Source organism: Aquarana catesbeiana, linkage group LG04 (assembly GCF_042186555.1).
Source record: "Aquarana catesbeiana isolate 2022-GZ linkage group LG04, ASM4218655v1, whole genome shotgun sequence".
Lineage (NCBI taxonomy): Eukaryota > Metazoa > Chordata > Amphibia > Anura > Ranidae > Aquarana > Aquarana catesbeiana.
The window spans coordinates 198732173-198759298 of NC_133327.1; the positions used below are offsets into that span (position 1 = coordinate 198732173).

The 27126-nt window shown below is 42.2% G+C and overlaps 1 protein-coding gene across 2 annotated transcripts in view; it reads right to left on the bottom strand.

Moving 5' to 3' along the window:
* The window catches only part of LOC141139707 (uncharacterized), a 352695-nt gene that overhangs the window by 211846 nt on the left and 113723 nt on the right, over positions 1–27126 (bottom strand). For both annotated transcript variants that reach the window (XM_073626089.1, XM_073626088.1), the window contains exons 2-3: positions 26068–26140; positions 17450–17561 (exon numbers count right to left, since the gene is read on the bottom strand). In XM_073626089.1, coding sequence (XP_073482190.1) covers positions 17450–17561; positions 26068–26140 — 185 coding nt within the window. The remainder of the gene's footprint in view (positions 1–17449; positions 17562–26067; positions 26141–27126) is intronic.

The following is a 27126-nucleotide window of genomic DNA, read 5'->3' on the forward strand; positions in this document are numbered from 1 at the left end:
AAAATGTGGCTGTTGGTCTTATGTAATTGGTCTATTTGTTGGGTATGTTAAGTAGGGTGTTGCAGTGCTCACAACGCTGTATAGAGATGAATGATCCAACTGTCCCATGTGCTCTTCTTTTCTGGATCCCAGGCCTAAGGCCTATCCAATTACCCCCAAAGGGGAAAGCATACTACTCCATTTACCTCACTGTTCTCTAGGACTCCCTTCTTAGGTCCTCCTACACCCTATATAGAAAGTGAGTGGGTACCTCCCAATGTAATAAATTATATTGTAAATGTACTGTCTGCCAGAATGTTGTAAAGTGCTGCGCAGACTGGTAGTGCTATATAAATCCTGTAAAATAATAATACTAATAAGTAAAGACAAGAGATTTAATGTCCAGAAAGTCAGGGCATACCAAGAGGGAATGAAGTCCCCACTGCAAGCTTGTCCTGCTTAGCAATCCACCATTGGTAATGAATTGGTTGTACATACGCTGTTAGCATCTCTAAAGTATCTCCTGCACATAGTACACATTTCGAGAGAAAGTTTTAGTTGTTCAGCCTGATTTGTAGATGCATCAATGCCACTGCAAACATACATCATTTTTAGTAGTTCAGGCCCAGTGTGCAAGATTTTGATATATTTGCATAAGATTAGTATGATAAATCTTGTACAGCACTAGGAATCATATTCATAGATATATGCAGAAGTCTTCAACTCTGGCTCTTTACGTTAATTCCAGCTGTCAGTAAAAACAGTTCACAGCACTGATGGAGCACTGACGCAGGAAGGGTCCACTTATACAGTATGTTTGTAAATCTACAGCCTGCAGTCATTAGGAAGCTGGCATTAAAATCTGGAATCCTCTCACTCAACCATAAAACTGTTTTATGTAATAAAGCTACTCATGTCCCATAAAATATCTTCATTTAGTCTAAACTAGACAAGAACTCTTGGGAATCCATGTTGTGTTTATTTGTTTTCTGTTTAGAGTGGAATAAATAACTAGCTTGTTATATTTCTAAAATATTGAAAATAGCCATATGCATGATGGTACTTAAAGACATGTATTTTTAATGATAGATCCTATTTAATCTTATAAATGTTTTACAGACCTGGTTTTAGCAAATATATTTATTTTCCAGGTGATTAAGCAGCTTGTTTTCAGTAATATAAAGCACACAAAGAAACAATTCAGAGTACATTTAACAAAATGTATAATGTATTCATGTACAATGAAACTTGAAATATTTGTTTTTATAAGTTTCGTTGGAACAATGCTGTTGCTTGGATTTCCAGAAACAGGATTATATGAGAAGAGTTCATTTATTAATGACCAGTACCAAAATAACAATCATTTTAAGGCACAAGAAGGCTGACTCTGGCCCTGTATAAAATCCCAACCCCAAGATGTTATGTAAGTGTGGTCATCAGATAGCAGTATCATGTATAATGTTGGTTCTGTCACCTGCTGTTTTGTTCAAAATTTCAACATCTGGCTGTATTTTACATGCATCAGTTTATAACGTATTGATTGAATCCATCTCAGATGGTAATGGAAAAGAGATACTGGAGCTGATTTACCAAAGGAAAATAGGCTATTTACTTTGCAAGGGAATTTGCTCCTGAGCTTAGTGAATGTGGTGACACTTCCCCTTAGAAAGTGTACCCAATCATGTGCAAGCAAACTAAAAAAACAGCATTTTTTTGTTTGCACATAACTGGATATACAGTGTCTCACAAAAGTAAGTACACCCCTCACATTTTTGTAAATATTTTATTCTATCTTTTCATGTGACAACACTGAAGAAATGACACTTTGCTACAGTATAAAGTAGTGAGCGCACAGCTTGTAAATTTGCTGTCCCCTCAAAATAACTCAACACACAGCCATTAATATGATAAACAGTGGTATAAAATAATCTTTAAAACAGACTAAAATATCACACTAAACAGCGCTAATGTTGAGCAAAATAACATATGCATGTGGCCAACTACACATAAGAAAAGTCCTTTTAGAGAGTGGTGAAAAGTTCAGAGTGTAGTTCAGATAGTGTTCAACAGGTGATCATGAAACAGAATCACAGCGTGCACCTTCCACCGATCAGTCCAAATTCCACATTGTGAGAACACACTCCCCTCAGGGGGTTAAACTCACCAGAGCTAGATAGTAAGAAGCCTCCAAAGAAAGACACAGCCACGCCACAAGCTTCTGCTACCACCACTCCGGAGGAATCCCAGATGCTTAGGGCTCACAATGAATCAAATAACAAAAGAAAAGCGAACATAGCGTAATCCTGTTTATTGAATATAAGCCCATCACATCACACAAAGAAACCCCCCTTCAATAAAGATTCGTACATTAACACTGCAATCAACACAGCATATCGTAAGGAGCGTTTACTTCACCGCAGTATACATCAGCCGGCTCAGCTATCCAGGAACCGCTATCCACTTCCTGGTTGTGTATCAGGCTGCGGTGGAGCGCAAACGTCACTATCAGCGTCGTATAAGCCACGCACTGATGCGTTTCGTCATATCCTGACTTCGACAGAGGGCGTGGCTACACAACAAATAGACCGGCTTATATTATCCCACTCCAACCTCCTTGGCCAATCACAGCGCAACAAACATGACGGTAGGTGCACGCCGTCAGCCAAAGTAAATACTGACAGCTTACTACAGGGGGAGGCGAGGGACAATCTGCCACACTGCACATTTTGATAAATGAATACAGAATATGCAGATTCATACACCCACCAGCCAGGCAGGCCAGAGAATAGGCATATGGATTGACACTGCACATTATGCACATCCACATGGGGCTAAACCTTATATAAATGCATATGAAACTACATATTTGAATTAATTAATATACAGATATAGAGAGCTGCAAAATGCATCATAAGCGGGCTGTAAGTACCAACTCTCACTTCATTAACATTCATAAAACGGAATATTAAATATAAACCCTCATGATTCATGAATATAAACCCTCATAATTAAACAAGCTCAGCCATCAATACAATACTTGGTCATAACCGTAATATTTAACAGGAGGTACAATACTTAATGAAATGATATACTCAATCAATCTTTTTAAGACAACAAGTAATACTAATCACAGTAAATAAATTAAAAAAAGAGGAAATCGTTAAAATATAGACTGTTATAGAATGTCTCACTATCACAAATATAAACAACTCGACTGCATATAACAATACTTCTCAAGGCTAAAAAGGGAGAGATGAAAAATCTAAATAAATTTAAAAATATATATTTAAAAAGAGGCATCGTGCATTTACAAAAACGCAGGAGTAGATTTGAAATACCTCAAAATATGTAAAAATCCAGAGATACAAAGGAGGCACCTATAAGGAAAGCATTAGCAGAAGGCCAACACACAATAATAATGAATATAGTATCAAACAGTACTAGAATCGATCGATAAAAATAACTTTCAGATGTCAATAATCACTTATGAAGCAGTTAATATCTAGATCCACGTTCAATCCTTTTGGCGATAATGTATCTGCCAAAAAGATCCATTGGGTCTCTCTCCTAGACAGGTCACGAACTAGATTTGAACCCCTCCATTTTGGCTTTAAATGATCGACGCCCCAAAATTTGAGGCCTGATGGATCTTGATTATGCATTAATTTAAAATGGAGCGACACATTGTGGTCTTTAAAACCTATTTTTATATTTGTTATATGCTCTGTAATTCTAACTCTCAAAAGCCTCTTAGTGTGTCCTATATAAATAAGCCCACATGGGCATTGCAGAGCATAGACCACAAAGGAAGTGCTGCATGTAATAAATTCATTGATGGTGAATTCTTTATCATTAGAAGTGGATATGAAGCTTTCCAAAGCCCTCATTGGTCTATCCACTTCCCTACATGCACGACACCTCCTACAGCTAAAAAAGCCCTTTCTACACAGCCATTAATGTCTAAACCCCTGGCAACAAACGTGAGTACACCCCTAAGTGGAAATGTCCAAATTGGGCCCAAAGTGTCAATATTTTGTGTGGTCACCATTATTTTCCAGCACTGTCTTAACCCTCTTGGGCATGGTGTTCACCAGAGCTTCACAGGTTGCCACTGGAGTCCTCTTCTACTCCTCCATGACGACATCACAGAGCTGGTGGATGTTAGAGACTTTGCACTCCTCCACCTTCCTTTGAGGATGCCCCACAGATGCTCAATAAGGTTTAGGTTCGGAGACATGCTTGGCCAGTCCATCACCTTTACCTTCAGCTTCTTTAGCAAGGCAGTGGTCATCTTGGAGGTGTGTTTGGGGTCGTTATGTTGGAATACTGTCCTGCGGCCCAGTCTCCGAAGGGAGGGGATCATGCTCTGCTTCAGTATGTTACAGTACATGTTGCCATTCTTGGTTCCCTCAATGAACTGTAGCTCCCCAGTGCCTGCAGCCCCAGGCCATGACACCCCCACCACCATGCTTGACTGTAGGCAAGACATACTTGTACTTTGTACTCACCTGGTTGCTGCCACACACACTTGCCACCATCTGAACCAAATAAGTTTATCTTGGTTTGATCAGACCACAGGACATGGCTCCAGTAATCCAAGTCCTTAGTCTGCTTGTCTTCAGCAAACTGCGGGCTTTCTTGTGCATCATCTTTAGAAGAGGCTTCCTTCTGGGACGGCAGCCATGCAGACCAATTTTATGCAGTGTGTGGCGTATTGTCTGAGCACTGACAGGCTGACCCCCCACCCCTTCAAACTCTGCAGCAATGCCAGCAGCACTCATACGTCTATTTCCCAAAGACTACCTTTGTATATGACGCTGAGCATGTGCACTCAACTTCTTTGGTCAACCATGGCGAGGCCTGTTCTGAGTGGAACCTGTCCTGTTAAACCGCTGTATGGTCTTGGCCACCATGCTGCAACTCAGTTTCAGGGTCTTGGCAATCTTCTTATAGCCTAGGCCATCTTTATGTAGAGCAACAATTCTTTTTTTCAGATCCTCAGACAGTTCTTTGTCATGAGGTGCCATATTGAACTTCCAGTGACCAGTATGAGAGAGTGAGAGCGATAATACCAAATTTAACACACCTGCTCCCCAGTTACACCTGAGACCTTGTAACACTAACAAGTCACTTTACACCAGGGAGGGAAAATGGCTAACTGGGCCCAATTTGGACATTTTCACTTAGGGGTGTACTCACTTTTGTTTAGACATTAATGGCTGTGTGTTGAGTTATTTTGAGGGGACAGCAAATATACACTGTTATACAAGCTGGACACAAACTACTTTACATTGTAGCAAAGTGTAATTTCTTCACTGTTAAAATATGGTGAATCCAATTTACAAGTATATCCGGATCTGGCAGTTGAGACACGGGCAAGGAAAAGAGTTCTCAGACCATTACTGGAACAACTTAAGGCTCGAGAAGTGCAGTATTCCTGGGGGTTCCCAGCGTGCCTGATTGGGCGAAAAGATGGGCGCTCAGCGACTTTAAGGTTCCCAGAAGAGACCCAAAATTTTTGCCGCAAGCTGGACATTCCACTCGTAGATATACCAGGGTGGTGGGAGAAAACGGGAGGGCAGAGCATCGCAGAAGATATACAAAGCTGGAAACCAGTATTTAACAGGAGAGGGCCCTAAACAAGTGTAGAAATAATTTGAGGAAAATAAGTTCTTATATTCTGATTGGAGGGGCCGGAAAATAAAAAAAAATAAAGTCTGAGAGAGGTGACTGGGGGGCGGTGGGGGGGGCTGGGGATGTGGGGGGGGGATCCTGGGGGGGTGGGGGGGCGGGGGAGCGGAGAGGGATCCGGCGGAACCCGGGGCGGGCTGGGGGAATTTGGGACTCCCACACTGAGCTCAACCCTTGGGGGGATAACCGTAGGGCCGGTTGGAGAAAGGGAGGCCACGGTCAATAGTGCCACTAGAGGGCCTGATACCCCATATGCAGGGGGGGGAGGGGAAGGGAGGGGGGGTGGGACTGGCGGGGGGGGATTAAGGGAGGGTCGAGACCAGTACAATCCTATTTGCCTACCATTCTTGGGTCCAGAAAAAAAAAAAAAAAAAAAGAATAAATGGCTGGAATAAATCTTGTAACTTATAATGTGAGGGGTCTCAATGCGCCCATAAAATGCGCTAACATTATGAGCGAGTTGAGAGCCAGTAGAGCTGGGGTGGTCTTCCTCCAGGAGACACATCTGTTTATGGGGAGAAGTCATAGGATAGTGTCTAGGGAATACCCGTTGTGGTTTTATGGAGATTCCCCAATAAGGGGGGCAAAGGGGGTGGCGATTGGATTTGCAAGGGAAATTCGCTTCCAGATAGAGGAGAGGCTAACTGATCCTGAGGGTCGATTTCTGTTCCTGAGGGGCAAACTAAATGATGAGGAATATACCTTAGTTAACATTTATTGCCCAAATGTTAACCCGGGTAAATATCTAATTGGTATATTATTGAAATTGGAAAGTTTTAGGAGAGGGAGGGTTATTGTGGCAGGAGATATGAACTTGTGCTTAGAGCCAGGTAGGGATTGTGCGTCGCGTGTGCGGGGGACTGGAGGAGTGTGGCTAAATAAACTTAAGAAAAAACTACATTTTTGTCAGCTAGTTGATGTATGGAGGATGCAGCATCAGAAAATAAAAGACTACACTTACTACTCCCCCGTCCACGCGACGTACTCAAGACTCGATTATATTTTTGTAGAACATAGGAACCTAGAAGAAGTAGAAGAAGTAAAAATAGGACCTATAACTTTTTCGGACCATGCCCCGGTGACACTGCGAATTAAACAAAAAGTTCAAATACCCCTAACAACTAATTGGAGACTAAATGAGGATCTCCTGCATGACAGGGAAATTGATAAAATAATTCAAGAAGAATTAAAATTTTATTTCAGAACTAACACCTCAAAAGAAACATCGGAGTCAATAGTCTGGGAGGTCCATAAGGCCTATATTAGGGGGATAATAATAAAGGCAGGTGCGGAGAAAGAAAGAAGACGGACTAAAAATTTTTGTGCGCTTCAGGAGGAAGTTAAAAAACTAGAACGGCATCATAAGGAAACCGGGGAAGATGGGACTCTGGGAAAATTATATAGAGCCAGAGAAGCTATGAGACAGCAGATAGAGGCAGAAAATCGCAGAAAATACAACTTAGTCAAAAAAGAGAGATATATTCATGGAAATAGACCGGGGAGACTCCTGGCAAGGGCCCTAAGTAAAAAGAAGAGTACTAGATATATTGATAAAATAAGGACGAGGTCAGGAGAAATTAGATATAAGGATGCGGATATAGCAAAAATCTTTCAAGAATTTTATGGGGATCTTTATTCATTAAATAAAAAGAAGGATAAAGAGAGAGGGCAAAAACAAGAAAAAATTAGAAATTATTTAAAAGAAACAGGGATGATTAAAATAACAGAAGAGGAGAGAACATCCTTGGAGGCCCCTATTACAGAGCCCGAGATAAGGAAGGCCATCAAAGAGACCCAGACAGGAAAGAGCCCTGGTCCAGATGGGCTGACAGCAATATACTATAAGAAATATCAAGACTATCTAGTGCCAAAACTTTGCGCCTACATGAATGAAATAGGAGAGAGAGGGGAAATGAGCAGAGATGCTCTGGCGGCAAACATAGCGATAATTCACAAGGAAGGAAAGGATGACACATTATGTTCTAGCTATAGGCCCATATCCCTTCTAAATAGTGATACAAAATTATTTGCAAAAATAATAGCGGGCAGAATAAAACAAACAATTAAGAATATCATCCACCCTGATCAAGTAGGATTTATACCGGGTAGACAGGGAAAGGATAATAGTATTAAAACCCTCTTGATAACACAGGAAATTAAAAAGAGTGGAGTCCCAGGTCTGCTCCTGTCTATAGACGCTGAAAAAGCGTTTGACAGGGTGGACTGGGACTTCATGTTGGAATCACTCAAAGAAGTAGGATATGGGGATAAGATTTGTACCTGGATCAGGGCGCTTTACTCCAAACCATCAGCGAGAGTTAAAATAAATGGGTCCCTGTCCGAACCCTTTTTTATGTATAATGGAACGAGACAGGGATGTCCAGTCTCTCCAATGCTCTTTCTGCTGGCACTAGAACCCCTTCTTACTAGGTTAAGGCAGAATCCGAACATTAAGGGAGTAAGTACAGGCGAAACCGAATATAAGCTCGCAGCCTATGCGGATGATATTCTCCTATATATAACAAACCCAAGAGTTTCCCTACCGAATGTGCTGGCCACAATGCAGGAGTACGGGAAACTATCCAATTTTAAAGTAAATACCACTAAATCAGTTGTATTAGACATAAACCCCAACAAAACAAGAGACCACGCATATCACGAACACTTTCCCTTCAGATGGAAGAAAGAAGCCCTAAACTACTTAGGAATCAAAATTACACCATCGGCAGGAAAACTATATCAAGCAAACTTTTTGCCACTTATTAATGAGGTAAAAGCAGAATTAAACAGAATACACCGGGGACAACTGTCGTGGGCGGGAAGAATCAACATTTTTAAAATGGTTATTTTACCAAAAATAACATATAAAATGCAGATGCTCCCAATCACGCTCCCACCTGCATACCTCAAAAGACTACATTCAATGATATTAAGGTTCATATGGAAAGGGAAAACACCACGGTTAAAGTACACTCAATTAATAAATGTTAAAAGTAAAGGGGGGTGGGGAGCACCAGATATTGGTAAATATTACGAGGCTATTGCACTTGCGAGAGTAGTAGAATGGGTTAAAAATAAGGGAAAACAGTGGGTAGAAATTGAAAATAAAATAAGTAAGGCAAATCTACACAAGATAATATGGTGTTCACCAAAAATAAGAAAATATAATATAGAATCACATGAAATCACGAGACATGCACTTAGAATATGGGATCTTATGCACAAAGGGGAACATTGGGAATATAACTCACTGCTAATGTCACTAAAGGACGTAGATTATTTTCCGCCGGGGAAGGAAGAGTGGTTTGGTAAATGGCTCCTAGATGAGAACGTGCAACTGAAGGATGTAGTGGAGAAGGGTAAAATATACTCCATACAAGAACTTAGGAACAGAAGAGACAGGATAAGTATCAACCCATGGCGCTATGGTCAACTGAAACACTTTGTGGAATCCCTACCTCAACCAATTAGGACAACAAAAAACTTACTTCCATTTGAAAAAATATGCATGGAAACAGATGAAAGAGGGGGTTTTTCCCGCATATATAAAATATTAGTGGAGCTGAGGAGGGGGGACACCCGGGCTTTTATAGGCAAATGGGAGATGGAGTTAGGTTTAACGCTGACCGAGCCAGAGGTAGATTTGATATTGAAGCGACTCCTGACTACGTCAGTCAATTATAAAGTATTGGAGATAAACTATAAATGCCTAATGAGAATGTACATGACCCCGGAAAGGATTCATAAAATTGATGGGGGAAGATCCCGGCTCTGTTGGAGGGGATGTAATGAGATAGGGACGATGGCCCATATGTGGTGGACGTGTCGTGAGATAGGAGTCTTCTGTGAGGAGATTAAAAAAATACACTAAAATGATCACAAATTTGGATCTGCCAAAGGACCCTAGGGTTCTTATATTTCACCTGAGTGAAATGCCCACGAGGGCCTATCTCAGGACACTCCTGCCCCACCTTATAGATGCAGCTAAAAGCATAATTGCCAAAAATTGGAAAAGAAAAGAAAGACCAAGCATGAGGGAATGGATCAATAAGATAAATGAGATACAGGAGTTGGAATACTTAAGGTTTAGTGACGGGACAAAAATGGAGGTTTATAGGACAAAGTGGGAAGTATGGGAAAAATTAAAAAAATCTATAAAAGCAACTGAGATATGGTCACATGAGTAGTGGAGAGGGCAGTTTTCGAGCCAGGGTAGACGTGGGAAACAAAAAGGAAAGGGTGTGAAGCGAGGAGGTACGGTCTCGGGGTGGGCAGAGGGGTGGAGGGGGGGTGGGGTAGGAAGTAAGAAAGTAATAATAAACAGCAGAAGCAGGGGGGGGTATATTATTTCCTTTTTTTTTTTTTTTTTATATACCTAGTTTTATGAATTAAGCAAATAGAGCAAAAGCCACAATGATGTGAGGATCAAGGGGAAGAATTTTTGAATATTAATTTGAAAAAATGAATTCCCACGGTAAATCTTCTTGCTGAGGTGGCAAAAAAAAAAACAAAAAAAAAAAAAATGTCTTCACTGTTGTCACATGAAAAGGTATAATTAAATATTTACAAAAATGTGAGGGGTGTACTCATTTTTGTGAGATACTGCAAGAAGTCGTCAGAGGTTCACTTCATTTACTAAGGCAAATTCTCCTCCAAAATGTGCAACGTTCATTGCAAAGTGAACAGTCTATTTGCCCTCAGCAAATCAACCACACAGTTCCGATCTCCTAATCTGTCAACTATTGCACTACTTTGTGTACCCTTGGTTCAAAATGGAAGCATTTCCACTGTTAATGTTTTAATTATGAATTTATTGAATGAAAGCAACACCAAATTTAGACACAATATTGCATAACCAGCCTAGCTTGGACCACAGAGAAGGCTCTTACTATAAGGGATAAAGTGTTCTTCACCAGGAATCCACTTCCCCATGAGCCTCAGAAAAGAAATATTGGGTACACTGCTTTTAGTGCAATATGTTGTTAGAGTAGCAGTAAATGACTTTACCCTGAGGCACTTTTACACTAAATGCTATTTAGCAGTTGTACTGTTAACACAACATTTTTACTTTTGTGTATATGGAGGACTTCAAGAATTGCAAATAATAAAAAGCAATATAAAGTGCAATGTGAAAAAAAATGCATTATGTTAAGAAATTAAACAAATCAGTTTTCTGTTTGCTGATTTCTTAAATCTAATTCTTTTGAAGTCATTAGTAAGATGACCTATAATTCCTTGAGAGCTGTGCAGTTTGAAAGTGTGTTTGGTTTGGTAATAAGGTGTCCCTGGATCACTGGAGGTACACCTAAACTGCAGCATGCAGAAGTTTGAAGCAAGTCACAGCTACATTTCAGAATACAAAAAAAAAAAAAATAAATGTGCATGTGAAACATCATTTGAAAGAGGGTGCAAGGGAAAAATAGGTATTTGGGACTTTAAATGAAGCCATGGCCTGGTAAGGTCCTGTGCTTTCATCACTGTCGATATGAAAAGAGAAAAGGGGAGCAAGGGGCTGGGACTTTACATGAAGCATGTAGCAGCAACTGAATAAATAGGTGGGTATGTAGAGAAGATATTTATTAGTACATAACATTGATAAACACACATAATATACATAAAGGTTGGGATTTGATCCCCACAAGTTAAAACATGATAATAATATGAATATTAAGTTACATTGCATAATAAATTACCAGAATCCACCAAAATTGATATATATACAAATAGTTGATTACAAAGTAATGCCTGCATGGTCTATGGCCTTACTGTTCACTGTTCACATTGATATGGGTATAAACATAATTATATTAAAATCTGATGATTTGTACAAAACACAGCATCTAGTAGCTCTATGCGTTTCATGGCTTGTAGCCACTCGTCAGGAGCAGGCACATGGAAGAGGAAAACCCCCCTGCCACATGTTATTTTCACCAAGAGACGTCATGGTCAGAATGGTCAGAATCTTTGTTGGGGATATGTCCAGCAAAAGCAACCAAAAACAGACAGCATCCGAGGTGGCTGTGAGTCTAGGGGCACTCATGGTGCAGATGGGGAATGGTAAGTTAACTGACCAAGTGGGGTCTCTGTAAGGGAATGTGATGAAATGGTGATTAAAAAGAAGCCCAACCTGATGGGGCAGAGTTGAGGTGCAATGGTGTGACCGAATACCAATGTGAACTAAACAGGGAGTGAGAAAAATATTAGGAAAAAGTGGAGTGAAGGTGGTACCAATGAACCAACTGGAAATCCAAAGAGGGACGTGAGAAGGCAGGAAAAAAGGTGATTGTTAGAAGGCAGACTACCTGGGGCTAAGAAGAGAAGAGGACCAGGGTCCAAGGTGATGCAGGGGGTCCGGTGTGTGAAGTCATGAGTGTCTAACCCACCCAGGGAGGCTGTCTATGTAGGCGCCAACAAAGGACAACCCACCAATGTCACGTACACGTGCACAGTGGGGGAGGAACGAAACCACCATCACCTGGGCGATGATTCACCCGGCAATTGGCACAGTCTCCCATGTGGCCACAAGTATGGAGAGAACCCCCCGCCTGGCATAGCGGCATCACAAGGACACCGCATGTCCCTCATGGATGACATGACGTGAATGCGCAGTGACGGTGGATCCACCCCCCTCAAGCGTGGAAGGGAGGAAGCCCGTAGTGCGCATCGCAGCTCCCAAACCTGATGAATGACAGGTGGCCCAACAAGACCACAGCGCAACCACCAATAGCCATGAATTGATTGTTGTTATAACCTAATAAATAAGATTGTCGAAACTTATTACGAATCACTTAGGATAAGTATATCATTATTTCCCATATGAAAGAATATGAAGAGTAAATTTGGGGAGACTAATATAGGGCCAACTAATTGCAGGAATCATGAGATTTGGGAAATGTACCAGCTCGGAGCTACTACGTGCTTCCATCCCTAAATTAGATAATGCAAGGGAAAAAGGGATTTGGAACTTTAAATGAAGCCATGGCCTGGTAAGGTCCTGTGCTTCCATCCCTGTCAATATGAAAAGAGAAAAGGGGGGCGAGGGGGTGGGACTTTACATGAAGCATGTAGCAGCTGGTGGATTCTGGTAATTTATTATGCAATGTAACTTGATATGCATAATATTATCATCATGTTTTACCTTGTGGGAATCTAATCCCTACCTTTATATATATTATGTGTGTTTATCAATGTTATGTACTAATTACCGTAGTTTTCGGCGTATAACACGCACTTTTTTCCCCTTAAAATCAGGGGAAAGTCGTGGGTGCGTGTTATACGCCGATCCCCGCTATCGCTATGTGAATGTCGGCGATCGCCGCCGACATTTACATAGCGAGTAGTTTCAAATATGGCGCCGCGGACTTCGGAAGGACTCGGCGTGCTGAACGAGCGCCGCCGAAATCACAGAGCCGAGATACACATAGTCGGGTGTATTCGGCTCTTTCCGGCGCCGCTCACTGTCACGCCCAGTCCCGCCATTGGACCTGTGTTATGTCCATCATAGGGCGGGACTGGGCGGGACTGTGAGCGGCGCCGGAAAGAGCCGAGAACCCTCGGCTATGTGTATCTCGGCGGCGTTCGTTCACTTCCGCCGGCGCCGAGTCTCTCCGAACTCCGCGGCGCCATATTTAAAACTACTACTATGTGTATGGCGGCGGCGGCAGGAGGCATGGACACTAGGCTGCACTGGGGACAAGGCTGCAGGGACAAGGCTGCATTGATAAGGCTGCACTGGGGACAAGGCTGCATTGATAAGGCTGCACTGGGGACAAGGCTGCATTAATAAGGCTGCACTGGGGACAAGGCTGCATTGACAAGGCTGCACTGGGGACAAGGCTGCATTAATAAGGCTGCACTGGGGACAAGGCTGCATTGACAAGGCTGCATTGACAAGGCTGCACTGGGGACAAGGCTGCACTGACAAGGCTGCACTGGGGACAAGGCTGCATTGACAAGGCTGCACTGGGGCAAAGCTGCACTGACAAGGCTGCACTGACACTGAAAAGGCTGCAATGACACTAACAAGGCTGCAGATGAACACTGATGAGGCTGCATTGATGGGCATTTTAATGTAAGTTTCTTTTCCTTAAACTTCCCTCCTAAAAGTTTTTTTCCTTAAAATTCTCTCCTAAACTTGGGGTGCGTGTTATACGCCGGCGCATGTTATACTCCGATAAATACGGTAATATCTTCTCTACATACCCACTTATTTATTCAGTTGCTGCTACGTGCTTCATGTAAAGTCCCACCCCCTCACTTGAGAGAGGATGCCTAGCTCTGATTTATCAACACGGAACTGTACCTTTCGAATATTGACTTTAGGATAAAGTCTGATAAGGGGAGTGGCTTACAATGTAATTATGGGCTGTTGTTTACAAAGCTTAATTTTAGTGCTCCAATCACTAGAAGTTTGTGACTGCATTTAAAATGTGCAGCACTGACAGTTAATTATACCTTAAAGACCAGATACCAAAATATTAAGTCGTCTGCTGGGTTCTTATGTATCTAAAAGACTTCTGTCGTTTGTTCTACATTGTGGAGAATCCTTCAGATGAGTGTGATACTAGCATCTGCCTTTGTTATAGCCATAATTTTAAACATAACTGGGAATTCTGGGAGGGATTTCTTGCCACTGGAGTGCCAAAACAGTGTAACCAGGCAATCATGCCAATATGAAGTATCAGTTCTGAGTGGTGTTGGGCTTTAATTTTGTTTAACATGTGTGGTAACACCATTCCTGCATCCCCATTACAAAGATATTATAGTAGAATGCCAACATAAACCATTTTTTGTCTCATGACAGTGACAAGTTCAAGCTCTTCTCCAATCCGTTTCATGGTAAACCATATACATATATCCCAAGGTAGTATATCTATGCAAATTGTTAATAATTATACTTAAATATTTACTACTGGAAGAGTGCTGACTAGCACATAGCTTTTCCAAGTGCAACAATTTCTCTTCCTCAGCATGTAAAGGGATAAGCACATCTAAATCCATATTTAGCCATAGTTACCAATTAATCAGATTTGGTAGTATAAACCTGCAAAGTCTTACTTCTAAACTTTACATTGTAGTTTTTGAGTAGTGTAACTAAATGCATCTTTGGAAGTATGGTATTAGGTATAATAAATTTGGAGTAATATTTTGATCAGTGCATGAGCTGCCCAGAAGGAATCATGCTTGCACTGAAGGCAGCTAAAGAAAAACTTGAAACAAAGATTCCTTATTTTTACACAGAAGGCACCTGTATATGCAAAATATCTAATTATAATATAGCATTAGTTTGCTGATCTAAGGCTTTATATTAATTAATTAATTGATGTGTACTACATAAAATACTACAGTATATTTTGCCCACTTAAAAAAGTTTTCCAGTTCCAGAATGACAATGCAGATTCTTGTTTTTCCTTATGTTATAGGAAATAACAATTCAGATCTTCGTGTGCCAGATTGTTTCATTATATTTGTCTAACAATAATAACGGCAGATTATATTTTGTTTTTCTAATGCATGAAAATGGGAAATGAGTGCCACCGCAGTGAGTTTTTCTCTTTGTCTTCAGAAGTCTCCAGTTTTGTCCGCTGCTTTCATCTCCACGTATCTAACTGCAGATTCCCTCTGTTTCTATGGATTAAGAAAGCATGGTCCCCAAGGAAGAATGTTCTTTAATGACTTGAAAATTTGAAATAACAAAGCAAAGACAGGAGATTGATGGTTTAATGGGTCCGTTTCTTCCACTGCATTTTGTTATAGTTTAGGAGAGAAAATAAAGCAACTCCCCCTTGTATTGTATGTTTAAAATAGACGTGGGCTTTCCTTGTGCACAAAAAAAAAAAGAGTTTTATCTCTAATGTGTTATTTTCAGACAAATGCAAACAGCACAAACAATAAAGCAAATATTGAAATGCTGCATTAAAACCAAACATACAATTCCTTTGCATGGCCATAATTTGCAAAAGTATTTTTGTTTTCAAACACAAACTTGTGTATATATTTCAAAAGCTAATTATCTAGTATTACAGAGCATGGCGTCTCAAATGATGGTGTGCCATTTCCGCAAACTTACCCAAAATTTTATTTGGCAGAGCAACTACACAGTAAAACCAGTAATAAGAAAACAAAAGTTTTGCACCAGTTGATTGGCTTTGGAAGCAATCCATGGTTTTAGAAAGACTATTAAAGAGATGTTTCCTGGAATTTAATTTCCTACTAACACTGTATAAATGAAAGCATATAATTAAAGAGAAAAAAAGATAACTGTTTTAAAGTTCCACACCCATACACTTAGATTTTGTAGGAATATTTATTTTTCACTTAAAGCTAAAAGGTCTGGGAATTACAAAAAATGTTTATTACGTTTAGGGGTAGTGGAAAAGACTAATACCTTATTTTTTTGTTCCAGTGCTCTTCTCTTCTCTCCAATGCTTTGGGTTGTGGACAGGCCCTTGCTATCCTCTTGTATAAAGCAGGACTAATAGCCCTGCATTGTATGGGATGACATCAGCATGGTAGCCAATCAGCATCTAATCTCAGCTTGTTCAGTTAAGCTTTGGCAATAAAACCTGGAAGCTGATAGGTTTCTATGCAGAAGTGAGTCGGGTTTTGCACTTCCCAGCTTTAGTAAATAAACCTCAAAGTGACCTTCCATAAGGAAGTCTGCTAGAGCACATTATATGGTATGTATTACAGCTTATTCCTCTATCCCTAGATTTAGCACGCATTTAACTCTTGCAGTGTGGGAGGCTCCCCTGCAGGGTTATTTTTTGTTCTGGTACCCAGAGTTAGCCATTTAAGGGACTTTCCATTTTAGGCCTCTTCCACACTTGCAGACTGATTTTGTCAGTTTTTCATGAGGACCCGATCGGACCCTCCAGCCTCCTCTGTGGTATAAATGAACATGTGTCAGTTTACACTGACATCCGATCCAATCCTATCCACTGAAAACAGATGGATGGGGATCCGCTCTTCATCCATCTGGCAGATCGGATGGCAGTCAAGTGTAAACAGACAGGCGGTCCGTTTACATCTGACTGTGCATAGAGGAGAACTCTGTGTCCGCTCTGCATGGACATGGACCAGCCATCCACCTGCTCAGCGGGGATCAGCGGACACATTCCCTGCTGAGCAGGCGGACTTCAACAGAGCCAGCCCCGTGTGAAAGGGACCCTAATTAAAATGTAGACCCCTGGTTTCAAATGTTAGGACGGTGCTACTGTCTAGCACCTTCAATGTACAGCTTGTTGTGATGCTTTATTTTATTAGGTTCCTCCACTCTGATAAAATATATAGGATGTTGTTATCTGAACTAGTGAGTTGAAATACTACCAGAGCTAAGCCACCAGTCTCCTGTGTTTCCCTATTATAGGGATGTAATACCTTTGTTGGTCAGCCTACACAATGTAGACCAAATGACCTACAGATTTTGGGCTGAACAATGATATTTAAAAATTATACTCCAAAGGCTAATAGATAATTGGTAAATGCCAAGAGATTTTGAAAATGCCATGAAAATAAAAGTTACATAGATAGGCATAAAAACTAAGCCTGAGTTCAAAGTTTTAGAAGTTGTGAATTAAAGCCCAGTTCTGGCAAGATAGCGTGGTCAAGATTTAGCTTTTATTTTGTAGTTGAGAGTACTCTAATCCTCGATGTGGACTGCTAGTCTAGGTCAGATTGATTAAAGATCCAATAGCTATCTACAAAGCACCTAAGCAGCCACCTTTACATTACCAGTGAATATAGTATTTACAGATTATGGAATAATTTGTTTTCTTACCTTCCTTGCTGAGAGCAGTCCTTGCCTAAATAAAGGCAGTTCGCCATTATGGTTCTGAATCTTGCTTTTTTCAATTATCCAGTCTGCCAAAACTTCATCTGACTTAGGGCACCTTCACAAGAATAAGTATAAATATAAAAAAAAATGTAGAATTATATTGTTTAGATATATAATCCAAGCAAAAAAAGCCACATGGAACAACCTCATCAACAATGTTTTTATTTGTATGATTTGTGTGTTTGGCCTGCTGCCTTTCCTTTTACATAAAATTTGTCCAAAATGAAAATTACTGGATAGTGGTCTATGAAATGCTAACATAATAATCCATAATAACTTGTGGTGTTTACATTTTCGCATTGGCCTTACTTGTGCAAATCAATACCCTAAAAAAGCAACATCCCACTGAAAATAAAACCTTTATGAATCTTCCATTGATATATATATATATATATATATATATATATATATATATTTCCCTTGTTGTCTGTAATTTTAACTCTTTCATGACTAAAGGCCAATGGTATGTGGATAGTGACATCAAACTTATCCCACTGAAAATGATCCTATTTGAATCCTTCTGTTACATTTTCAGCATTTAAATCTGCAGTTTGCAGATCATATCCATACAGGGGAACCCCGTATGGATATTAAGGGGAACCCTGGCCAAAATTTTTTTTTTAAATGGCGTGGGGGTCCCCCTCAAAATCTATACCAGACCCTTTAGGTCTGGTATGGATTTTAAGGGGAGCCCCGCGCCAAAAAAAAAAATGCCATACCAGACCCTTATCCGAGCACGCAACCTGGCAGGCCACAGGAAAAGAGGGGGGGATGAGAGAGCGCCCCCCCTCCTGAACCGTACCAGACCACATGCCCTCAACATTGGGAGGGTGCTTTCGGGTAGCCCCCAAAGCACCTTGTCCCCATGTTGATGGGGATAAGGGCCTCATCCCCACAACCCTTGCCCGGTGGCTGTGGGGGTCTGCAGGCTAGGGGCTTATCAGAATCTGGAAGCCCCCTTAACAAGGGGACCCCCAGATCCCAGCCCCCCCTGTGTGAAATGGTAAGGGGGTACAACAGTCCGGCATCTTCCTCCATGGTGTTTTCTTCCCTTCTTCTTCTCTTCTTCCATGATGGGTGGCTCCCGCTGTGTGACACTTCTCGTCTTCTGACGGTTCTTAAATAATGGAGGGCAGGGCCACCCGGTGACCCCGCCCCCCTCTGATGCATGGGGACTTGACGGGGACTTCCCTGTGGCATTCCCCATGATATCAGAGGGGGGCGGGGTCACCCGTTACGTACTCAGGGGTTCTCACTCAAGCAAGGTGAGTGGTTCTGGGGTAGCCCAATTGGAGAGGAGAGGACTGATTTACAGTTCTCCCAGAATTGGTAAATCCTTATTTGGGATCTGAAATTTGAAGGCTTGGGAAGGCTTTGGGTGGGAAAGAGCATCCAAACCCTGATTACAGGAACCTGAGATTGTGTGGGCTGTCTGGCTACTGAGACTCAGTTTCCTGAGATCCTGCAACTTGACTTGCACCCTGAAACAAATGGGAACACTAAGCCTGGGATCATGGTACTGGCTTTGAGGCATTATGCGTGTTCTTCTGTATACCAGGACTATGGACTTTTGCCTTTATTTTGCTAAAGAAAACAATTTTCTTGTTTTTGAGAGGCCAATAAAGACTATTTACTTTTACAAGCAGCTGATCTTGGGCCCTCCATATGACAATACATATGGGAGGAGTTTGGTCACATTTGGGATAAGACTTTAAAGGAACTGGTCTATAGGAACTGCCATTAATGAGGTAATTTAAAGGGTCAAAAACTACCTTAAGTCTGACAGATCACACAGTTTCTCACCCTATTAACATGCAGGTAGTTAACAGACCAAAAAGCATTGGACTTTAAGTGACATCTGACACACAGGGGTTGATTTATTAAAACTGAAGAGTGCAAAATCTGGAGCAGCTTTGCATGGTAGTCAATCAGCTTTTAACTTCAGCTTATTCATTAAAGCTTTGAAAAAAGAAAAATCTGGAACCTTATTGGTTTGCATGCAGAGCTGCACCGGATTTTGCACTCTCTGGTTTTAGTAAAACAACCCTGTAGTGTTTTCTAACCTTTTTCCTCCCACCCATCCCTCCTCTATAGGCAATGTTTTGGGAATTTCCCTCAGATACAATATCAACCATAAATGCCAAGCCATTGAAATGTATTCATAGTGAACTAACCACTTCTTTGTTCATATATAAATGGTCTTATTTTTTCTGCATGGAATGGGTGGAGGCCTACTTATGTAAGGATTCATGTGTCTAAAATTTCTTTGAAAGTCAGCAGCTACAAATACTGCAGCTGCTGACTTTTAATATTAGGGCACTTACCTGTCCAGGGAGCCTGCGATGTCGGCACCCCAGCTGATCTTTGGATTGACTCCCAGGTGCTACCCCAGCCATTCCTGATAAGGGAACCATGCAGTGAAGCAGGTTCCCTACTGCACATGGGTGAAGCGTTCTAACTGGCCCGGCGGCAGAGGAAGCAGGAGGGGGGACGTGGCCCGTTTTCCAGAAGGAGGGAAGGGGACCTGTCAAAACAGGTCCCCTTCCCCCCTCCCCCCTGAAAGGTACCAAATGTGACACTCTAGGAGGGGAGGAAGCATATAAGCAGAAGTTCCACTTTTGGGTGGAACTCTGCTTTAACAATCTATAGTACAATGTTTCCAATATACCCAATAGTACCAAACTAGATTATTAACCATTGACCCTCCCATTGACTTCCTACCCCCCACTTAGCATGTAATATGTTTTGTAATCTATTGACTGAGGCCTCCCCCCATTTTCCTCTACCTCTTAACTACTGGACTGACCGCCATCCATCCTAGTGCTTTTTACTATTCTCCGCTGGGCCCAGCACTGCCAGCTTGTCACCAAGCTGTACTAACAAAATGTACATTGCTATTATTTTTTGGCTTTATTGCCCAAATGTTGCGGCCACTCTTATTGTCAATTGCATTCTTGCATTACAAATAATAATAAAAAAAATTTAAATAAAGGCAAAACTTTTTATTTTATCTTTCTAGACATCTGCATCCTGGCTGAGTACACAGGTGTGCAGGGTCCTTATATACTCAGGTCTGAGGATAGCTCAGAGCTCCCAGTTTGGAGACAGCTCCCAGTGAGGAGACAGAAGGTCCCATCGAGGGGTCAGAGAACCCGGCCAGAAGCCAAGAGACAAAAAGTCTCAGTTCCCGGAGTGTCAGGAACCATGAATCAGACTGAGATAGAAGTGCAGTAAAAAATCACACTTTTTAATAAAATGGTAGAATGGTACAAACAGAGTAAAAATAGTCATAACATAGCCAGGGTTCGGTAACCAGAGCGGGTAGTCGGAACAAGCTAGTGAAACAGAAATCCAGAGATCAGCAACCAGAAGGGAAGTCAGTCAGGCAAAAGTCTTTAACAGGAAAACACAGCAGAGAGTATCCAGATATGTTGACCAGGTGAAGGCACAGGAGATCTGATCCAGGCAGTTTAAATAGTCAGCAGAGCTAGCTGACGAGCAGGAAATGAAGAACAGGTGAGTCACTGTGGAATGAAGAGTACTGGCAATTAACCGGCAGCTGAGCACAGAGTTTTGAGGAGGAAGGACTGAGCCCTGACAGTACCCCCTCCTCAACCACCCCTCCCCCTCGGAGGACCACCACATTTGAGCGGAAAACGTCTAAGGAAAGCACGGAGGAGGACAGGAGCATGTACGTTTGACGATGAGACCTAAGAGTGTTCCTTCGGACTGTACCCTTTCCAATGAACCAACTACTGTATGTGCCCACGGAACATACGGGAATCAATGCTAGATTTCATTTCATACTCCTCATGGTTCTCAGCCCGAACGGGGTGAGGACGTGGTACCGAGGTGGTAAAGCGGTTGCATACCAAAGGTTTTAATAAGGAGACATTAAATACATTAGAAAAATGCATATCAGAAGGAAGGTCTAAAGCGTAAGCCACTGGGTTGATCCTATGGATCTTAGCGGCAAGAATTCTGTCACTCAAAAGTGAAGAGGGACTGGTACGAACCGTAGCCAGAATATGATCAGGAGGTATGACAGGAACGGGAACCGACTCCATCTTGGAAGCGGAGGAAAACTGTCATGACAAAGTATCAGTCCTTACATTCTTAGTACTGGGTAAGAATGAGACTACATAGTTGAAGCTTGACAAGAAAAGAGCCCATTGCGCCCTTTTGGGAGAGAGGCATTTAGCCTAAGACAAGAATGTTAGATTCTTATGGTCAGTCAGAATAAGAACTGGCACAGTGGTACCTTTGAGGAGATGCCTCCATTCCTAAAATGATCGCTAACAACTCTCTGTCCCCATCTCATAATTACATTCCGCAGGAGACAATTTCTTGGAAAAGTAGCCACAAGGATGCATAGTGCTCTCAGAGGTAGGACGTTGAGATAGTAGGGCACCAACTCCAGTCTCAGAGGCCTCAACCCCATTGATGAAAGGTACCATAGGATCCAGATGTACCAACACAGGAGCAGAAACAAAGGCAGCCTTGAGACTCTCAAAGACATTAATGGAATCCGGAGACCAATTCTGTGGGTTACCGTCCTCTCTGGTCATATCAGTCAGGGGTTTCACCAGGGACGAGAAGTTACGAATAAACTTCCAATAATAATTGGCATGAAAGCGTTACAATGGGCATAAACCCACAGGTCGGGCCATGGTAGAACTGCCGAAAGTTTCTCTGGGTCCATCGAAAAAAAACAGCGTTGGAAATTACATAACCCAGGAATTTAACCTATTCACGATGAAACTCGCACTTCTCTAATTTACAATATAAGTTATCTCTCAGCCTCGGAAGCACATGGCAGACATCTGTGTGGTGGCTCTCTAGGGACTTGGAAAATATAAGGATAACGTTGAGATAAACCATCACACATAGCTGCAACAAATCTTGGAGGACATTGTTGATAAATTCCTGGAAAACTGCCAGGGCGTTGCAAAGACCAAATGGCATTATAAGGTATTCATAATGGCCTGTTCTGGTATTAAATGCAGTTTTCCATTTGTCACCCTCCCTGATCCTCACAAGATTGTATGCCCCTCTCAGATCAAGCTTGTGAAAACTGTTGCTCCCTTGAAGCGGTCCAATAACTCCATAATCAAAGGAACCGCATCAGCATTCTTAATCCTGAAGCAATTGAGACCCCTATAATCAATACAAAGTCTCAGTTCACTATTCCTCTTTTTCACGAAGAAGAAACCAGCACCAGCAGGAGACGAGGATTTATGGATGAATCTTTGAGAAAGTGCGTCGGCAACTCCTCCGTGGCTTTGTCCTCCGAGACAGACAAAGGATAAACCCTGCCACGAGGGGGTATGGCACCAGATTGAAGGTCAATTGCGCAATCATACGACCAGTGTGGAGGCTTGACCTTTGTCAAAGACATTGTTAAACTAGCGGTACTCCTCCGGGGGAGAGTGAAGAGGTGCACAAGACCTTAGCCACTTTCTGAAAACATGTCTTCCTGCATTGTGGCGACCAGGAAAGAATTTTAGCATGAAACCAATCAAAAGAGGGGCTGTGCCTCTGTAACCGAGGATAACCAATAAACCCTGGGAAATGAGGTGAGGAAATGACTTGGAATTGGATTATCACATGGTGAAGAGCCCCTACGGCCATTGTCAACAAAGCATTCTCATGAGTCACATGGGCAAGTTGTAGAGGTCTCCCATCAATAGACTCAATGGCAAGTGGAGTGGCATGAAGCTGCAGCAGAATCGAGTCCTTAGACACAAAGGCCACATCTATGAACAGGCCTGCAGCCCCAGAGTCAATTAGAGCCTGTATCTCAATGGATGACTCAGACCAAGAAAGGGTAACCTGAACCAGAGGCTTATCCTTCTGGATAACTGGGGACGTAACAACGCCACCTAAGGTCTGTCCCCTACAGGCCCTCAGTTGCAAGCCTTTTCTTGGATGGGTAGGACAAGACTTCAGGAAGTGACCTGCCTGGTCACAATAAAGGCACAATCTCTCCCTCTTCCTAAAGGTCCTCCCCTTTGCAGAGAGACGTGTGAAGCCCAAATGCATGGTTTCTACTTCACTGGCAGACTCGGTAACAGGAGGCATGGGAGGTGAGGAAGGCAAGGGTGGGACTGCAAAGCTCAGAGCCAAACGTACAGGAGACTTCTGCAAGCGCTCCTTAAAGGAAGGTCTATCTCGGAGTCTGGAGTCAATGAGAATGGCAAACGTGATCAACTTCTCCAGCTCAGTGGGTATGTCTTGGATTGCCATCTCATCTTTGATGGTATCCAAGAGACCATGAGAAAAAAGCAGCCACCAGGGCCTCACTGTTCCAAGCAAACTCTACTGCCAGAGTATGGAACTCAATGGCATAATCGGCAACAGTTCTTGTACTCTGTTTGAAGGACATGAGGCTCTTGGCAGCAGAAGTGGAGCATGCAGGAATGTCAAATACCCTTTTTAAGGAAGCCACAAACTCTGGGTAACTCAGGACAACAGGGTTTTGCGTCTTCCATAGAGGGTGTGCCCAGGCCAAGGCTCTCTCAGAAAGCAAAGAAATCATGAAGCCTACTTTGCTTCTCTCTGTGGGAAATGCCTGGAGCAGCATCTCAAAGTATATCCCAACCTGGTTGAGAAACCCTCTGCATTGAACTGGATCTCCCCCAATTTGCTGGTGAAAAGGAGCAGAACCAGACATACCTCTTACAGAGGGAATATTCGAGGTGGGTGCCTTAACAGATACCGGAGCAGCAGCAGGGACGGCCTACAACACAAGTTGTACCGGAATAGCCTCAATGTGATTATCCAGGTGAGCAGTGCGAATCACGAGCGTCTGTAGCGCTATGGCAAACTGATCCATGCGATGATCCTGCTCATCCAATCTGGAAAAAATATTACCAACAAGTGGATTGTCAGCATCTTCTGAATTCATGGCCTTCGCCTACTGTCAGGAACCATGAATCAGATTGAGACAGAAGTGCAGAAAAAAAATCACACTTTTTAATAAAATGGTACAAACAGAGCAACGTAGTCAAAACATAGCCAGGATTCGGTAACCAGATTGAGTAGTCGGAATGAGTCAGTGAATCAGGAATCCAGAGATTAGCGTAGTAGAGGCAGTAAACAGGATCATCAACCAGAAGGGAAGTCAGCCAGGCAAAAGTCTTTAACAGGAAAACACAGCAGAGAGTATCCGGATATGTTGACCAGGCGAAGGCACAGGAGATCTGATCCAGGCAGTTTAAATAGCCAGCAGGGCTAGCTGAGAAACAGAAAATGAAGATCAGGTGAGTCACTGTGGAATGAAGAGTACTGGCAATTAACCAACAGCTGAGCACAGAGCTCTGAGGAGGAAAGGCTGAGCCCAGCCCTGACAAGGAGTCAGGTTGGCTCCCATCGGGGTGTCAGGAGAACCCCAATCCATAGGCTAGAGGTGGGCCAAGCAGCGGGGTGCTGTTACTAAAGGCTAGAGAGCCAAGTATCCAGGAGAAATGGACAACACAGTCAGAGAGACTGGTAAGAGGTGCAGTGTGGTACTGCAGTCAAAGCTGAGTGAACTCATGAGCCAGGTGGCTCTGCATTTTCCAGTGTTTGTGTTCTGCTGAAGCTGGTGAAGATTCCCCGCATGGAAAACTGTGGTGGACTGTTGTTTTGCATTTTGCTGTTTTAAAACCAGGCACTTAAATATAGTTCCTGTCTTCCGTGGATTCACTGTATAAAACGCATTTACCATGAGCGCTAAATACCCCATGTCACAGTCGGAAAGATGTCACTCTTGCTCATGGTCAGTAATTCTGTTGGCTTCAACATTGCTGAATTTCTACAGTGAGCTACGCATGCTCACTGTACAGGGGTGGACAGGCAAGTATGTCATTTTAATGCAGAAGAGACAAAGCATGTTTCTTCTGCATTAAAAAAATCCTGCCTGTTCTCCCATTTTAATTTACTACCTAAAGTTCCACTTAAATCATAGCTGGGAAGATTTCCCATTAGTTTCTGTACCATAACCTAAACAGGAAAAGAGAGGAAATTCCTCTAAAGTCAGCGAGTCCTTTGTTGTCATCAGGGGCCTAGAACTAGTGCCACCATGTTCTGGTGGACCAAAAATGTTGGATTTTCGTCACTTTCACTTTCAGTGGTAACAGCAAACGTCACAAATAGAGAGGATTAATCTCCCCAACAGAGGCACAAAAAAAAAAAAACGAATAAAAAAGTTTTGCTTTTAGTCATACTTTAAAGAACCTGTGCAAGGTGAAGGAAATCCGGATCCAGATCCAAGGATTGCCGCTATCTTAAATCAAGGCGTACTCTGATTGGACATGTTAGAGATTATGACGTCACTTCCCGTAAACACTTTGCATTTACTGAGATAAATGCAAAGCATTCTGTAAATGACACCTGGGCAACAGGGCAACCATTCGGCACAGGACCCAGAGAACAGAGGTGATCACTGTAGTCGCAGTGATTACTACAGTGATTCTCTACTCCCTTATACCCGACTGGTATAAATTGCTTAATACAGAAACAGGCTTCTGAGAGGGTGGCTGCTATGACAATACACTAAACAGTAGGGATGATGCACTTACTCTTGTATATATTTGTGTGAATTAATCTTTTCTTCATATTCACCAATAAGAGACCATGAGATTACACGATTACCTAAATGAGAAAAAAATGCATTATGAAAAATAACAACACTGTATTAAATATTAATTGTATATCTCTTTGAACCCTAATACACTCAGCACACCGCCGTGCACAAGAATACACTCAGCACACTCCACTTTTAGAATATACAGCAATCACATCTTATACCCACAGTAGAGCTCCCATCAGCAGATCAGCAGACTATCACTTGTCAGACTGTAAATGGATCTGCACACTCAGGCCAGCAGTCTTCATTTTCCCAGGCACTGTATAACTGTAAGCTCTGTCCACTCCTCACATAAAGGCAGAACTATCTTTCTTACTTCCTGGATCCCGTCTGATCACAAATACCAAATAGGATTTAAAACAGCCCCTGCCCCCTTTGTTGCTAGGACACAGGTGGTCCCTGCTGCATAGCATCGTTGTTTGTTGTGTGGCAGGTATCCACCAGCACCCCAGCAACCAAAGACACTGTTTGCCAAACCACCAGCATCCAAGCAACCAACAATAAGGTGGGGAGATGGCACAATCCTTCTATTCAACAGCACTCAGACTGGAAGAGGGAGGGGCAGAAATAGAAACCAATCTGGTGTGTTGCATGCAAATTGTTAACAAAAAGCATGAAAATAGAAGGAGAGATCAGAGAGATTAGAAAGATGCCATGGTGCACTTTGATGGTGCACTCCAGTCCCCTCTACAGTTTATAACTATGACAAAGAAAGTGTTGTCATCAAGCTGGCTGTGCTGTGTGGCAGGGCTGTGTCATTTTTAAGACAGAGTAGACGGAAAAACATTTTTTCGGCAGGAAAAATGGTTCCCATGTATGAATCTCATCTATGTATTAAGCTGTTTGCCAGTTCTGTTTTACCATTATACCTTACCAATCTTCTTTAGAGTCTTTTTGTATTTTGCCTGCACAATTCCTTCAAGACATTTGGAAAATGCAGGCATGTGAAACAATACCACTGACAGTTTTCAGAAAAGATGCTTTTTTCACA